The 17,618-nt window shown below is 44.7% G+C and overlaps 1 protein-coding gene across 2 annotated transcripts in view; it reads left to right on the plus strand.

The window, feature by feature from the left end:
* The first annotated feature begins 5,815 nt into the window (after positions 1-5,815).
* Positions 5,816-17,618, plus strand: part of LOC137334564 (stabilin-2-like) — a 108,122-nt gene continuing 96,319 nt past the window's right edge. For both annotated transcript variants that reach the window (XM_067999331.1, XM_067999332.1), the window contains exons 1-3: positions 5,816-6,048; positions 6,829-6,965; positions 7,086-7,201. In XM_067999331.1, coding sequence (XP_067855432.1) covers positions 5,959-6,048; positions 6,829-6,965; positions 7,086-7,201 — 343 coding nt within the window. In that variant the 5' untranslated portion in view covers positions 5,816-5,958. The remainder of the gene's footprint in view (positions 6,049-6,828; positions 6,966-7,085; positions 7,202-17,618) is intronic.

Raw genomic sequence — 17,618 nt, forward strand, 5'->3', positions numbered from 1 at the left:
CCTCATACGACAGTCCTGCCAGCCCAGGAATCAGTCTGGTGAACCTTCGCTGCACTCCCTCTATGGCAAGTATATCCTTTCTTAGGTAAGGAGACCAAAACTGCACATAATACTCCAGGTGTGGACTTACCAAGGCCCTGTGAGACTGTAGTAAGACATCCTTGCCCCTGTACTCAAATCCTCTTGCAATAAAGGCCAATATACCATTTGCCTTCCTAACTGTTTGCTGCACCTGCGTGTTTGCTTTCAGTACCGGTGTACAAGGACACCCAGGTCCCTTTGTACATCAACATTTCCCAATCTATCACCATTTAAATAATACTCTGCCTTTCTGTTTTTCCTTCTGAAGTGGATAACTTCACATTTATCCACATTATACTGCATCTGCCATGTATTTGCCCATTCACTCAACTTGTCTAAATCGCCTTGAGGCCTCTTTGCATCCTCTTCACATCTCACGATCCCACCTAGTTTTGTGTCATCAGCAAACTTGGAAATATTACATTTGGTTCCCTCATCCAAATCATTGATATATATTGTGAACAGCTGGGGCCCAAGCACTGATCCCTGCGGTACCCCACTAGTCACTGCCTGCCACCCTGAAAAAGACCCGTTCATTCCTACTCTCTGTTTCCAGTCTGTTAACCAATTTTCAATCCATGCCAGTATATCTCCCCCAATCCCATGTGCTTTAATTTTGCACACTAACCTCTTATGTGGGACTTTATCAAAGGACTTCTGAAAATCCAAATAAACCACATCCACTGGTTCTCCCTTATCTATCCTACCAGTTACATCCTCAAAAAACTCCAGTAGGTTTGTCAAACATGATTTCCCTTTCATAAATCCATGTTGACTTTGTCTAATCCCGCTGATATTTTCTAAGGGGGAGAAATTGGATAGGGCCTGTTTTTGGGCGGGGGATAGCACGATCCGCTATTATCCCACTCCCAATGGTCCCTGTGCAGGAAGGACGAGATTTTTGTCAGGCCTGAGCACTTACCTGCAATCTGCGTTGAAAATCAGCGTTGAACGAGGATTCCATGCAATTCGCACTTTCCACCAGCAGGGGAAAGCTCCAATCTCTTAAAGGCAGGCTGTCTGTTAGAAATCTCTCAAAGGTAGCTGCTAACTGTTATTTGCTGAATATAACAGCCTGCTGTCTGCACGGAGTCTGAACGGAGATCAGACATTGCACACATAAAGCACAGATGCAGATCCCATCCCTGTTTTTACATACTGATGAGTTATGTTAAAACATTGAATAAAGGTTGCGCACCACTAAATCCCACATCCTCCAATCTGCATGCCAGACCTCACCAATCTGCCGATCTGAGACCTCTATGCACCAAGTTTCTCTGCTGATGCACCAGATGCCTTGGTGCAAGAGGTGGACAGAAGGAGGGACATCTTATATCCGCGGTGTGGGGGGTGGGGGAGCAAGAGGCCCTCCAGACATACACCCAAAAGGTAGTGGGAGGCAGTAGGGGATGAAGTCAATGCCAGGCACACAGCATCATGAACATGGATGGAGAACAGGAAGAAGTTCAATGCTTTGACATGACTGGTCAAGACGAGTGAGGTCAACTGTCAAGTGGCGTCTTCTACCAACTACACCATTAGCTGCACCCATTACTCCATGCACTACACCCCCCATCACCCACATACCAACAAACTCTTTCCATCAGTACTCAACCTTCTCACCCTTATACATTACCACCGTTGCAAGCCGCCTACCCACAACTCACAGGCCACACACACTGGCAGCTATTCCACCATGATAGGCACATCACCCAGACACATGTCCCGCTTTCTAGCAGGAGAAGCTGGCACATATCAAGTGGCGGTGGCATTTTGCCCCTCGAGCCTGTTCCTCCATTTGATCAGATCAGGGGTGGACCTGTGACGTAACTCCATATACCCGCCTTAGCCCCATATCCCTTAATACCCTTGGTTCACAGAAATCTATCAATCTCAGATTTAGAATTCTCAATTGAGCTAGCATCAACTGCCGTCTGCAGAAGAGAGTTCCAAACGTCTCCCACCCTTTGCGCGTAGAAGCATTTCATAACTTCACTCCTGCACGTCCTGGCTCTAAATGTTAGGCTATGTCCCTGCGTCCTAGTGTTCAAGTGTAGCAGACCTCCAAAAACAGTTACAAATGTCTTGGCAGCCAGAAGCAATAATCCAGCCACTAACATGTAAATCCTGCATGGTCCCTTTAAATAGCGCCAGTGGGGGGTCCTCCAGGCACTCTAAGACACGTTCAGATGGTCGGGGTTAAGACTGTGCGTTGAGTTGAGCGTTAAGTCCCAAAATGGTGTCTATCACTTTAAATCAGCGTTGTACACTGATTGAAGCCATTTTCTCCCTACTTTACATGATTCCAGCGTTCGTTATCTGCGCCTGCGCTAACTCCTATACCAAGATGGTGTCCGGCGCACGTCATGCTGGAAACGTGCGTGCGCATCCAAGACGCCATCTTGGATGTCGAAGAGGCCGTGTAGCGCCGAAACAACGGGCGCTACACGGCCCAATTTAGCGCCCTAAGTGTCCTGTTATCACATCCTTTATAATAGACTCTAGCATTTTCCCTACTACTGATGTTAGGCTAACTGGTCTGTAATTCCCTGTTTTTTCTCTCCTTTTTTAAATAGTGGGGTTACATTTGCCACCCTCCAATCTGCAGGAACTGTTCCATAATCTGTAGAATTTTGGAAGATGACAACTAAAGTATCCACTATTTCCATGGTTAGTACTCTGAGATGCAGATTATCAGGCCCTGGGGATTTATCGGCTTTCAGTCCCATTAATTTCTCCAGCACTTTTTTTTACTAATACTAATTTCCTTTAATTCCTCCTTCTCACTAGTCCCTTGGTTCCCTAGCATTTCTGGGAGGTTATTTGTGTCCTCTTTCATGAAGACAGAACCAAAGTATTTGTTTAATTGCTCTGCCATTTCCCTGTTCCCCATTATAAATTCTCCCGTTTCTGACTGTAAGGGACCTACATTTGTCTTCACTAACCTTTTTCTTTTTACATACTTGTAGAAGCTTTTACAGTTCACTTTTTCCCCTTTTAATCAATCTCTTGGTCCTTTTTTGCTGAATTCTAAACTGCTCCCAATCCTCAGGCTTGCTACTTTTTCTGGCAAATTTCTATGACTCCTCTTTGGATCTAATACTATCTAATACTAATACTATCCTTAATTTCTTTTGTTAGCCATGGTTGGGCTGCACTTCCTTTTGTGTTTTTGCGCCAGAAAGGAATGTACAATTGTTGCAATTCATGCATTTGTTCCTTAAATGTTAGCCATTGCCTATCCACCGTCATGCCTTTTAATGAAGCTTCCCAATCTATCATAGCCAACTCACTCCTCATACCATCGTAGTTTCCTTTGTTTAGATTTAGGACCCTAGTTTCGGATTGGACTACTTCACTTTTCATCTTAATGAAGAATTCTATCATGTTATGGTCACTCTTCCCTAAAGGATCCCGCACAAGAGGATTATTAATTAACCCCTTCTCATTGCACAATACCCAATCTAGGATAACCCGTTCCCTGGTTGGCTCCTCAACATACTGGTCTAAGAAACCATCTCATACACACTCCAGGAATTCATCCTCCACAGTATTATTGCTAATTTGGTTTGGCCAGTCTATATGTAGATTAAAGTCACCCATGATTACTGTAGTACCCTTGTTACATGCATCTCTAATTTCCTGTAATATGCAGGTAACCAGATCTGCATATAATAGCATCATTGCACAATCAGTTACGATATATAATGCAAAGTTAGGACTTGTCAACATTACAATCTGTAATAAAATTACAGTCCTTACCGATCTATACCAATTCCCATATTAAATAGGAAAATTAAATAAGTCTCCACATATGGTCATAAAATTGTCATTGCTAATCCTAATCAGGAAGGTTTTGTGCTGCTATGTGTTGTTTGTGGGATCTTGCTTTGCGCAAATTGGCTGCTGTGTTTCCTACATTACAACAGTGACTACACTTCAAAAAAAGACTTAATTGGCTGTAAAGCACTTTGGGACGTCCTGAGGTCATGAAAAGCACTATATAATTGCAAGTCTTTCTTTCTATCTTTCTATGTTTTTCTGACAACTTTTTAAAAGAAAGTCGCTAACAACTGCAAGTAATCATATAAGTTCTAAACGACACAGTCTTACATAAAAAAGGGGCTGTAAGACTATGCACGGTCTCAGAAGGATCTCGGTAGTCATTTTAACTAAATTGCAATGCATTCTATTGTCTCGTGTACACAGTTTTGCCCCAGTGAGTTCTAGAGTCGTCATGCACCGTCCCTGAGATGGGATCACAGATTAATTCCCAGTCTGCCTCCAGTCCCCCCCTGTTTTGAGGCTGTGTATTTGATTGTTCAGCACCCTCTCTTGGGTCTGCTCGACTATTGGGCGTTGCTTCTGTTCACCTGAGGTCTTACCAGAAAATCGCTGGCATTGACTATGTGAAGCCTAGAGTGAGCAAAGCAATATTATCCGTAACCAAACAGGTAATATTGATATGCAGTTTTGTTCGTTTCATTGATAGTTTGTACTGCTTTTCCCCATTGGCACAGCTTTTACAAAGTTGTTGAATTTTTCACAAGCCTTAGAAAGAAAGAAAAACTTCATAGAATCATAGAATGATACAGCACAGAAGGAGGCCATTTGGCCCTCTATGAAAGAACTATCCAGTTAGTCCCACTCCCTTGCTCTTTCCCCAAAACACTGCAAATTTTTCTACTTCAAGTATTTATCCAATTCCCCTTTTGAAAGTTACTATTGAATCTGCTTCCAACGCCCTTTCAGGCAGCGCACTCCAGATCATAACAACTTGCTGTGTAAATTTTTTTTTCCTCATGTCACCTCTGTTTCTTTTGCCAATTATCTTAAATCTGTGTCCTCTGGTTACCAACCCTTCTGCCACTGGAAACAGTTTCTCCTTATTTACTCTATCAAAACACCTCATGGTTTTGAACACCTCTATCAAACCTCCCCTTAACCATTTATATAGCTCTTTTCACAACCTAAGGATGCCCCAAAGTGCTTTACAGCCAATGAAGTACTTGTGAAGTACTGTTGTAATGTAGGAAACGCGGCAGCCAATTTGCGCACAGCAAGCTCCCACAAACAGCGATGAGATAATGACTACATAATCCGATTTAGTGACGTTGGTTGAGGGATAAATGTTGGCCAGGACACCGGGGTGAACTCCCCAGCTCTTCTTCAAAACAGTGCCATGGGACCTTTCACGTCCCACCTGAGAGGGCAGACGGGGCCTCGGTTTAACATCTCATCCGTCCGACAGTGCAGCGCTCCCTCAGTGCAGCACTGGAGACTGACAGCCTGGATTGTGTGCTCAAGTCTCTGAAGTGGGACTTGAACCCACAACCTCCCTGACTCAGAGGCGAGAGTGACTTGCGCAGCTTCCACCCAGTGTAAGGGCGTGGCCTCGTCCCCGCGCCCGCTACGAGACCCCACCTGAAGCCAATCTGAGGCAGGGCAAAGTCTCTGCTGAAGGGGCACCCACGAGGAAATCCGCTCATTTTTTCCAGCCTCAGTTCTACTGAATTGTTTATATTTAAAGAACAACAAAAAGAAACCCACACCCGAGGAAGAGGAGATGCTGGGCTGGCAGTTCCTCCAGCCTGTTGACAGCTTTCAAGTGTCCTGTGACTTTAGATAGCAAGTTTTACACATGATGGTGTGTGTATGCAGGAAAAGGGGTGGGGGGGGGGGTGGGGGTGGATTGCTGGTGGGGGTGGGCAGAGGAGGGGAGAGCAGGCTGTAAAAGGCAAAGGAGATGGGAAGGAAGAAATTGCTCAGGACACCGCAGAGGAAACCCGCAGAGGAATGCAGTCCTGCTTTACAAAAAATAAATAGAACTGAAATAGACTGCGAAATCTAAGGGGACCGGGGATACTGACCGACACAATGAGGCGACAACGGATCACAAGTTTCACGCTGATGCTGACGTTACTCGTGCTGGCGGCCTGCTTGCCTGGAATGTCACTCGGGGACCAGGTAAGTCTTTATTTCATTTCAAGAAAAGAAACGTCACTCGTCCGTCACTAAATCAAACCGTTTGTACCCGAGAGCCCCGGTTAAAGTGCTGCAGCCGCGCACAAACGTCGCTGCGAGGTGTTCAACAGCTGGAAGAGAATTAACAACGGGCAATGTTCAGATAATTGGCTAAAAGAACCAGGGGCGAGATGAGGAGAATTATTTTTTTATGCAGCAAGTCGTTACGATCCGGATTGCGCTGCCTGAAAGAAGCAGGTTCAGTGGTAACTTTCAAAAAGGGAATTGGATAAACACTTGAATAGGAAAAAAAAAATTTGCAGGGCTGTGGGGAAAGATTGGGACTAATTGGACAGCTCTTCCAAAAAGAGCCAGCACAGGCACGATGGGCCGAATGGCCTCCTTCCGTGCTGTATGATTCTACGATGTCTAGATTCACGTCGTCAGGCCCGGGTTGTATTGTGTTGCGATCGGATATGTTCCGGGGACGGGGTTTAAATTATAAGACTTGTTTAAAAAACCAATCGCAGTTACACTGCAGCATTCTAATCGTTGCAAACAGCCCTTCATACAACTTAGTCTGATGCTGTAAAAATACTTTGAGCTCAGTCTTTAGTTTGGGCTGTGTCCGACACTCAGGAGTGGATGATGCAGTTTGCCTTAAAGCAAGTTATTGCAGCACTTATGTGTGACGGCACTGTGGTGATAATGATTCATTCAGTCTGAAAAAACAGCGTCCCTTTAATGAGAAGGCTCACTACTTATACCGCTGTTCGACTTCAGCAAAGAAAGAATCGATGTGACAAGAGGACTCTCGTGATGAGCAAGACTCAGTGTCGGTCCTGCACCTTAAACCACAAGATCAAGTGTCCAGGTGGTTACACTCAGGTTACTGAAGGGAAAGGTACAAAGGACTGCAGGTAAATGATACCAGAGCGAAACCAAAAACACGTAGAAATCGGACTCAAAAATTTACTATCAACTTTTGAATATCTTGTATAATCTTGTGAGCTGCGTTGTTCCATTTTTTTCTGTGCAAGGTTTTACATTCCGTTCCGGGCCTACTCTCTGGCTGTACTTGGCTGTCGTCATACTTGTACGAAGGAGTTTCTAGAAATTCAGTGCTGTGCTGGCTATTGGGGACCAGATTGCATGGGTAAGAAGTTGTTCATCACTGGTTCGGGGAGATTTTATTGTACAAAGTCAAACCCAGCGATTCAACATTTGCTCCTTGCATCAACTTTAAGTGATAATAAAAGAGCAAATCCAGATCCTAGTTGTCTTAAGGTGTCAGCCGTGGCTCAGTGGGTAGCTCTCTCACCTCTGATTCAGAAGGTTGTAGGTTCAAGCCCCACTCTAGAGACTTGAGCACAGAATCTAGGCTGACACTCCCAGCGCAGTACTGAGGGAGTGCTGCAGTGTCGGAGGTGCTATCTTTCAGATGAGATGTTAAACCAAAGCCCTGTCTATCCTTTCAGGTGGATGTAAAAGATCCTGTAATGCTACTTTGAAGAAGAGCAGGGGAGTTCTCCCTGGTGTCCTGGCCAATATTTATCCCTCATAACAACACCTAAAGCAGATGATCTGGTCATTTATCACATTGCTGTTTGTGGGACCTTGCTGTGCGCAAATTGGCTGCCGCGTTTCCTACGTTACAACAGTGACTACATTTCAAAAGTACTTAATTGGCTGTAAAGTGCTTTGGGATGTTGTGAAAGGTGCTATATAAATGAAAGTCTTTCTTTCTTTTCTTGGTGATGTATATCACAGTGCTGTTCAATGCAAACACGGCCAGTGAAGATTATAGTTCAAATAGGCGGGCGAATTTTCCGGGTTGGAGTTTGGGTTAGGAACATTGAAATGTCAAGTCGCATTTATTGGGTTGTAGATCCTTCGATTCTGAGCAGGATTGCAGGAATTGCTGATGATCTTTCTGATAACACTCGGTAGTGTCTTGTTGTAGTGTTTTTGTGAATGATAACAGCAGGGAGGAAAATAACTCAGGGATGGTAACGGTGGCAAATTTGGGAAGCTGGAAGTCAGCTGGGAAAGGGAAGCAGAGGAGTGACATGAGTGAATCATAGAATCACACAGCACAGAAGGAGGCCATTCGGCCCATCGTGCCTGTGCCGACTCTTTGAAAGAGCTGTCCAATTAGTCCCACTCCCTCTGATCTTTCCCCATAGCCCTGCAAATTGTTCCTTTTCAAATATCTATCCAATTCCCTTTTGAAAGTCATTATTGAATCTGCTTCCACCACCCTTTCAGGCAGAGCATTCCAGATCGTAACAACTCGCTGCTTAAAATAATTTCTCCTCATCTCCCCCTCTGGTTCTTTTGCCAATTACCTTAAATCTGTGCCCTCTGGTTACTGACCCTCCTGTCCCTGGAAACAGTTTCTCTCTATCCACTCTATCAAAACCCCTGCATAATTTTGAACACCTCTGATAAATCTCCCCTTAACTTTCTCTGCTCCATGGAGGACAATCAAAGCTTCTCGAGTCAAGTGTGCATGTAAAAGATTGGCTCCCAAATACAAACGTCTAGTGCAATCAAAGGACAATTGTTTACATCAAGTCATTGTGGTGTGTCTTCTACAGATGTAATACTGTGAAATCACCCTACTGTGTGATTCAGAATAAGAAAGCAAAGAGAAAGAAATGAACAGGTTGGGAGAGAAAGCCGTTTCCCTCATCTAAATGCTAGATTGTAACTGATAGATCCAATTAGAGAATGTGACATGAAAAGAAACAGAGAACTTGAATGCCATTATCCCATTGATAATTACTATGGAATATTGTATTTATGATGTAGATTAATATTGCATGGGTAAGCAGGTGTATAGTCCTTGAAATGGACAGTTGAGATGAGGCAATCTGATATAGGAATTTACTTGTCAAGAAGGAGAAAAAGACTATTAAATCCATCTATACTGTGATGATACTTTCATTCTTTAGTGAATTATAACTCAAATCTTTTTTCTTGCTTCACATTATTTAATGATAAACGTTTGTAATCGTATTTGGCACATTAGTACCTTATCACCATACATTTCTCAACATCGAATGCAATGCATCTGGTCATTGCTAAGTCTTTCTAGATCTCATTGAATCTTATCTTACCTCTGAACATCTTGCAAACTTACACACATTTTGCTTAAGGTGTCAGCCTTGGCTCAGTGGTAGCACTCTCACCTCTGAGTCAGAAGGTTATAGACTCAAGCCCCACCCCAGAGACATGAGCATATAATCTACGCTGGCACTTCAGTGCAATACTGAGGGAGTGCTGCACTGTCGGAGGTGCCGTCTTTCAGATGAGACGTTAAACCAAATCTGTCTGCCCTCTCAGGTGGTCATAAAAGATTCCACAGCACTATTCAAAGAAGAGCTCTTCCCGGTGTCCTGGCCAATATTTATCCCTCAACCAACACTAAAGACAGATGATCCGGTCATTTATCTCATTGCTGTTTGTGGGACCTTGCTGTGCGCAAATTGGCTGCTGCGTTTCCTACATTACAACAGTGACTACACGTCAAAAAGTACTTCATTGGCTGTAAAGCGCTTTGGGACGTCCTGAGGTTGTGAAAAGTGCTATATAAATGCAAATTCTTTCTTACTTTAATACTTTGATCACGATCATTAATAAATCTTGTGAACAACAAAGATCTTAGCCTGGAACTCTTGTGGGGTTTCACTGTCGTAGCCGCCCGATTAGAATAAATATCATTGATCTCTATTCTCTGTTTTCTATTAAGCCAATTTATTAAACAAGTTTATTCTCCTCCTTTATTCAGAGAGCTTTTTAGTCTCAAGAAGAATCTTAGCAAATGCTTCCTGAAAGTCTACACATACAGCATCTGACACACTCCACCCATCAGCTCTGTTACACCCTCGAAGGATTCCAAAACACTCATAGACACATTTTAGCTTCAAATTATTATCTTTACTCTTGGCAAATGCTCTTGAATTACTTCCTTTATAACATACTCCGATATATTTCCTGCTATAATTCTCAGGATCTTATTTCTGACTTCTTTACCAATTGTAACAACATTGGATACGTTCTGGTTATTTGATAGTTCACCTACATTTAATACACTATAAAGAGTAAAGTATTAAGTACTAAATCAAGTAAGGTCTCATTCTTAGTCCTTGTTGCAACTTGCACTGTGAAGAAACATTCCTACATTAACTCCCCTTATTTACTCTTTAAAGAAAGACTTACATTTATACTGCGCCTTTCACAACCTCAGGATGTGCCAAAGAGCTTTACAGCCAATGAAGTACTTTTGAAGCCTCACTGTTGTAATGTAGGGAAACGCAGCAGCCAATTTTGCGCAGAGCAAGGTCCCACAAACAGCAATGTGATAATAACCAGACAATCTGTTTTTTTAAATGATGTTGGTTGAGGGTTAAATATTGGCCCAAGACACCGGGGAGAACTCCCTTGCTCTTCTTCGAAATAGTGCCATGGGATCTTTAACATCCACCTGAGAGAGCAAACGGGGCCTCGGTTTAATGTCTCATCTGAAAATCGGTACCTCCGACAGTGCAGCACTCTCTCAGTACTATTTGAGTTAATGCCTTTGTTAAGACTTTCTATGGATGAGAACTTCTTTGATGAAAAGTGCAGTCAATGAGTGGATTTTACACAGGACGTTAAACAATAAGGGCCCCTCTCCCAGCACTGACTAACTCGTATTTATATGTGAGATTGTCTTTGTCCTTTGGATGAGAAACATTTTTGCATAGAAAATAAAGGAAATATTAAATTGGTGCCTCTGTTTCCACATTGCATTGATTTTTCTCTCCCCATTGTGGATGCCAGGAAGAGGAGTTAGGAGAACAATTAATTACATGTTTTTTTTTCCAAATGTTGTCTTTCCTAGAACAAACCTTTACCCTCAGTCAAGGTTAGAACTTTCTGCCTAATCCCATCCAACCGTTCCCTATTCTGATGGGAGAAAGTCTCCATGTTGAGTTTCCTCCACACATTTGCACAAAGAAACCTTTTCCTACACATTGTGAGGGAAGAACTTCCTTTGCAAATCATGGGCTTAGGTCAGGAGTATATCATGACAATATAAATGCACCAGATTGCATGTATAAATTATACTATGCACAGACTGTACAATGTTTTAGACCTTGGTATCTTGAGGGTAGATTGGTGATGGGTCACCATCTAAATCCATAGTCACAAGTGGAACAGATGATCAATGTCTGCACCCAGGGCTCTAAGTTTAATTGGCTCTGAGTCAGAAGGTTCAAGTCCCACTCCAGAGACTTGGGTGCATAATCTAGGCTGACACTCCCAGTGCAGTACTGAGGGAGTGCTGCACTGTCGGAGGTGCCCTTTCAGATGAGACATTAAACCGAGGCCCCATCTGCCCTCTCAGGTGGATGTTAAAGATCCCGTGGCATTATTTCAAAGAAGAGCAGGGGAGTTCTTCCTGGTGTCCTGGCCAATATGTATCCCTCAACCAACATCAGTTTAAAACAGATGATCTGGTCATTATCACATTGCTGTTTGTGGGACCTTACTGTGCACAAATTGGCTGCTGCGTTTCCTACATTACAACAGTGACTACACTTCAAAAGAACTTCAACGGCTGTAAAATGCTTTGGGACGTCCTGAGGTCAGGATAGGTATTATATAAATGCAATTTATTTATTTCTTTTTACTCAGGGAGCCAGTAAAGACAGGGTGAGAATTTTCAGACGCATTCTCAAAATGTAGTTTTATCAATAATTAAAATGGCAGCTGAACTGAGACCTGGTTGGAACAGAATTTTAAGAATTCTTCCTTCCTGGCTTTAACATTGTTATGCAGTGAGTCCTACTTTGTGTTTCCTTATTGATAAGAGGGCTCATTAATCCTACAGTAGGTTAAATCTTCTAAGGATTTTAAACATCCTGCTTTTACAGAACAGTTGCGATGATTACTAGCCAAGAGAAAAAGCTGTGGGTCACGGGATGAACAGTTGGTGACTTCCCATCACTGAGCTGAGGAAGTGTCAGAACTTTGTATTCACAATGCCAGCGACTATCAGTAAGGAATATCAGCTAATTAAAGTGGTGGCAGAAGTTGAAGAACTGTCAACTTCTGATAGACAATCGCAAAGCGCTGAAAGAGCATGCAAACAACCCCCAAATCATGTACATTTTATAAAACTAGCATCGGAAATCACTTGGAGAAGATGCCAAGGTTACTGCTGCTCACAGTGCTGTCCACACAGCACCTAATAGCAAACATAGGCATTCTAGCAACATCTAGAGTGCAAAAACCTGACGTAGCAAAGGCATTTCCATAGCGTCTCATCGCATCTAAAGGTCTCAAAGTGTTTCACCCAATGGACTGCTTTTTAGAATCCACTGACTGTTATAGTGCATTGTGACTACTAGTCCGACAGGCTTAGAGGCTGCATACAAGTGTAATTAGCAGCCGTTTATTTTGATCATTACTGTGGACCTGTTACTACGAAAGATTGAGAAGGCTGGGCCTCTTTTCTCTAGAAAAGAGAAGACTGGGGGGGATGACCTGATAGAGGTCTTTAAGATTATGAAAGGGTTTGATAGGGTAGACGTAGAGAAGATGTTGGGGGGAGACCAGAAAAAGGAGCCATAAATATAAGATAATCACTAATAAATCCAATAGGGAATTCAGGAGAAACTTCTTTACCCAGAGGGTGGTGAGAATGTGGAAATCGCTCCCACAAGGAGTTGTTGAGGTAAATAAATATGGATGCATTTAAGGGGAAGCTCGATAAACACATGTGGAAGAAAGGAATAGAAGGATATGCTGATAGGGTTAGATGAAGTAGGGAGGGAGGAGGCTCGTGTGGAGCATAAACACCGGCATAGACCAGTTGGACTGAATGGCCTGTTTCTGTGCTGTACAGTCTATGCAATTCTATGTAATTCTAGAATTCAGCGGGTGATGGATAAGGTTTAGGTTTAAATGCCCCTACTCTAATCCTGCGGGTAGTGGATGCTGAGAAGGTGGTGGAGGACAGTGCCATTCCCTCCAGATTTACAGCAACTTGCGTTCACTTAGCAAGGGCTCACATGCAGGAAGACATCTCGAGCACTTTACGGCTAGGGGTATGCATGGTGGACACTGAGTGTGGGGAAAGGGGGAGGGGAGTGGAGAGGCTGGGATGAGGAACTGAGGTCGAAGAGGAGGATTTTTGAAAGCAGGAAGACAAATGGCAAAGTGATTGGAACATGCAGCCACCAAGCTCTGGCAACCTAGCCCTCAAAGAATTAGGAACATTAAGAACAGGAGTAGGCCATTCAGCCCCTTGAGCCTGTTCCACCATTCAATTAGATCATGGCTGACCTGTATCGTAACTCCATTTACCCACCTTTGCTCCATATCCCTTGATACCCTTACCTAGCAAAAATCTATCAATCTCAGTCTTGAAAGCTCCAATTGTCCCCCAGCATCCGCAGCCTTTTGGGGCAGAGAGTTCCAAATTTCTACTACCCTTTGTATGAAAAAGTGCTTCCTGATTTCGCTCCTAAACGGCCTAGCTCTAATCTTATAATTATCTCCCCTCGTCCTTAATTCCCCCGCCAGAGGAAATAGTTTATCTCCATCGACCCTATCAAATCCTTTTAACATTTTAAACACCTCGATCAGATCACCTCTCAATCGTCTATATTCAAGGCAACACAAGCCAAGTTTATGCAACCTGTCCTCATAATTTAACCCACTTAGCCACGGTATCCTTCTGGTGAATCTTTATAAAACACTGGTTTGGCCACAGCTCCAATTCTGGGCACCGCACATAAGGAAGGATGTAAAGGCCTTAGAGAGAGTGCAGAAAAGATTTACTAGAATGATTCCAGTGGATAGACTGGAGAATCTGGGGTTGTTCTCCATAGAGCAGAGAAGGTTGAGAGGAGATTTGATAGAGATGTTCAAAACCATGAGGGGTCTAGACAGAGTAGATAGAGAGAAACTGTTCCCATTGGCGGAAGGGTCAGGAACCAGAGGACACAGATTTAAGGTGATTGGCAAAAGAACCAAAGGCGACATGAGGATAAACTTTTTTACGCAGCAAGTGGTTATGATCTGGAATGCACTGCATGAGGGGGTGGTGGAGGCAGACTCAATCGTGGCTTTCAAAGGGGAATCGGACAAGTACTTGAAGGGAAAAAAAAAATTGCAAGGCTATGGGGAAACAGTGGGGGAGTGGAACTAGCTGGATTGCTCTTGCAGAGTGCTGGCACGGGCTCGATGGGCCGAATGGCCTTCTTCTGTGCTGCAATCATTCTATGATTCTATGATTCTAATCTGCACTGCACCCTCTCCAAGGCCAATATATCCCTCCTGAGATATTCCCCAATTCCAGAAGAAGAAAGGTTACTACTTAAAGAAGCTATTAAAATTGAAAATTAAATTGATTAAAAGCACATTCCAATCTGTTATTTATTTATAGTTAATTAAACGTTAGTTGCATTTTAATATAATTGAAAGTTCCTCCCATGTTGTCCCCATGTGGGATCTCGTGTTGGGGTAATATTCCACAGACAACACCGGCCCTCCAATGCTCTACCCAACTGGCCATTCCTTGTGTGTGATTCTGGACAGTGGGTGCTAGCAGTGTTACATTATGGGCTGTCGAGGCTCAGCCTGACCTGACATCCAAACACGTCCTTCCAGAGGGACTTACTCGTCAAGAACAATGGTCACTTTTTTCTCCGGAGTTCAGAGATGCTGATTCCAATTGGGTTCGAACATGGGACCTTCTGGGACTGTATGGCAAGGGGGGTAAAATTCCTCTTGCTGATAATCTTACTGAAGAAATCCCATTTTGTGTCAATTTTCCACTGAGACTATTGAGAGGGGGAACTCCCCTCTTCCGAGTGGACTACTTTTAAAAATTCATTCTAGGGATAATGGACGTCGGTGGCATGGCTGGCATTTATTGCCCATCCCCTAGTTGCCCTTGAGAAGGTGGTGGTGGGCCTTCTTCTTGAACCGCTGCAGTCTGTGTGGGGAAGGTGCTCCCACAATGCCGTGAGGGAGGGAGTTCCAGGATTTTGACCCATTGACGGTGAAGGAACGGCCGATATATGTCCAAATCAGGATGTGGCTTGTGACTTGGGAGGGGAACTTGGAGGTGATGGTGCCCCCATGCACCTGCTGCCCTTGTCCTTCGAGGTGGTGGAGGCCGTGGGTCTGAGAGGTGCTGCCGAGGAAGCCTTGGCGAGTTGCCGCAGTGTATCGTGACCACGAAGTCAACTGTAAAATTTATAAATGTTTTTTTTGCAAAGTTGATAAATGCAGGTTTTGTGGAATCATCAACAGAAAATTCCCAATAACCCTCACCCTGACCCCGTCATGTAAATGAATGGAAATAAGTGTTCCGTCTAAGAGGCATATCCGAGCTGGAGCTGGTATTTAAGTTATTGGAGCAGGCTTCCTTCCTATCTGCAGAAAAGCCCTGACTTGCAGTGTACTCCCAGGCTGATGACAGTATAATCCATTCACTTCACCATCTCTATTCATTGAGTGCTACCTAATGTTTCCTTCGTGATAAGAAACTTCACCAGTGCCTGCGGAGGGTTAAACCGTCAAAAAAATAGTCGAAAATGTTGAGCTTTTACAAAAAAGCACATGAGCCTAGCTTTAGCAATTATCCACCAATTGAGGTAACAATACAAAAAAAACAGCCCTTTTCAAAACCCATCAGTCTCATCATTTAATTCAAACAGCGCCATGGGGACATTTTACTACGTTAAAGGTGCTATATAAATGCAAGTTGCTGCTGTTGTTGAGAAAGAAATGAAAGCACGAGTCGGACTGAGTTGTCTGGAGTTTGAGGCCTAAATCACTTGAACTGGGGGGGGGTGGGGGAGGAGGGGGAGAGAGGGGAGAGCTTGGAGAGTGGGACGGCTGAGAGGGGGTGGACGGAGAGGGGGCGGGCGGAGAGGGGAATGGGGAGAGAGGGAGGGGGCGAAGGAGAGGGTGGAGAGGGGGAGGGGGAGGGTGGAGAGGGGAATGGGGAGAAAGGGAGGGGGCGAAGAGGGGGAGGGCGGAGAGGGGAATGGGGAGAGAGGGAGGGGGCGAAGGGGAGGATGGAGAGGGGGAGGGGGAGAGCGTGGAGAGTGGGATGGCGGAGAGGGGGTGGACAGAGAGGGGGAGGGCGGAGAGGGGAATGGGGAGAGAGGGAGGGGGCGAAGGGGAGGGTGGAGAGGTGTAGGGGGAGGGCAGAGAGGGGAATGGGGAGAGAGGGAGGGGGCGAAGGGGAGGGTGGAGAGGGGGAGGGGGAGAGCGTGGGGAGTGGGACGGCAGAGAGGGGGTGGACGGAGAGGGGGAGGGCGGAGAGGGGAATGGGGAGAGAGGGAGGGGGCGAAGGGGAGGGTGGAGAGGTGGAGGGGGAGGGCGGAGAGGGGAATGGGGAGAGAGGGAGGGGGCGAAGGGGAGGGTGGAGAGGGGGAGGGGGAGAGCGTGGAGAGTGGGACGGCAGGGAGGGGGTGGATGGAGAGGGGGTGGGCGGAGAGGGGGACGGGGCAGGGTTGCAGGTTGGACTGCCGCTACTGTAAGGCACTGGGCCATTGCACCAGGAAAGAGTCTCATTATAAGCAGGCGGGCAAATACAAAGACCGGAAGGTGATGAGTGTGACATTTTTTGCAAAAGTGGTCTTCAAGCAACAACGCGTTTCTTATCTGTGACAAAACACGAGAACAGCAATGACTGGGCAGTCAGGCGATCAGTAAACTCTTTGTGGGGAAGTGGTAAATCATTGATAAAGACTCTCCTGAAGTGGCACGTCAAGGATAAGGAATCTTCCTCTCGACACAAATGTTGAAAGTGACAAAAAAAAAGGAGCAATCAGCACAGACTCAGAAAAATCCTGCTCGGAGATTGCGTGTCAGCCTATCTCAGAGTTGAGTGCCCCTGTGCTTGAAAGCGGGGTGGGGGTGGGGAGGGGATTCTGTCCTGAACTCCTTGACACCATAATACCGCCCCCCTCATCTTTATATGAGATAGATTTAATTACTCGTATATTGCATGTGAAATATTTCATGTTGGTTGAGGAGATAAATATTGGCCAGGACACCGGGAGAACTCCCCTGCTCTTCTTCGAAATAGTGGGCGTGGGATCTTTTACGCCCAGCTGAGGGGGGCAGACAGTTTAACGTCTCATCCGAGAGACGGCACCTCCGACAGTGCAGCACTCCCTCGGTAGTGGCACTAGGAGTGTCAGCCTAGATTATGTGCTCAGACTCTCTGGAGTGGGGCCAGTACCCACGACCATATAATTGCAAGTTGGTGTTGCTTTTGTAATGTAAATTTAACTAAGACACTCTTAGAAGTGAATATTGCAGAATCTTACGATCAGCTGGAAAGAACTGCAACATTTGCTAAGTTCCATAGGAGCTTGAGGACATGAATAGAAATTTACAGCCCAATGTTTACCCATTCAAACGGTACCTTAATCACATTCTAACAATTAATGGTAGTAAATTAATGCTCCACTCAGAGGTTCATTCATATATTAAATGCTAATTATGTTTTCAATGACATGCAACCAGCACCACTTGGAGCTGCATTAACTAAT

Source organism: Heptranchias perlo, chromosome 18, assembly GCF_035084215.1.
Source record: "Heptranchias perlo isolate sHepPer1 chromosome 18, sHepPer1.hap1, whole genome shotgun sequence".
NCBI lineage: Eukaryota > Metazoa > Chordata > Chondrichthyes > Hexanchiformes > Hexanchidae > Heptranchias > Heptranchias perlo.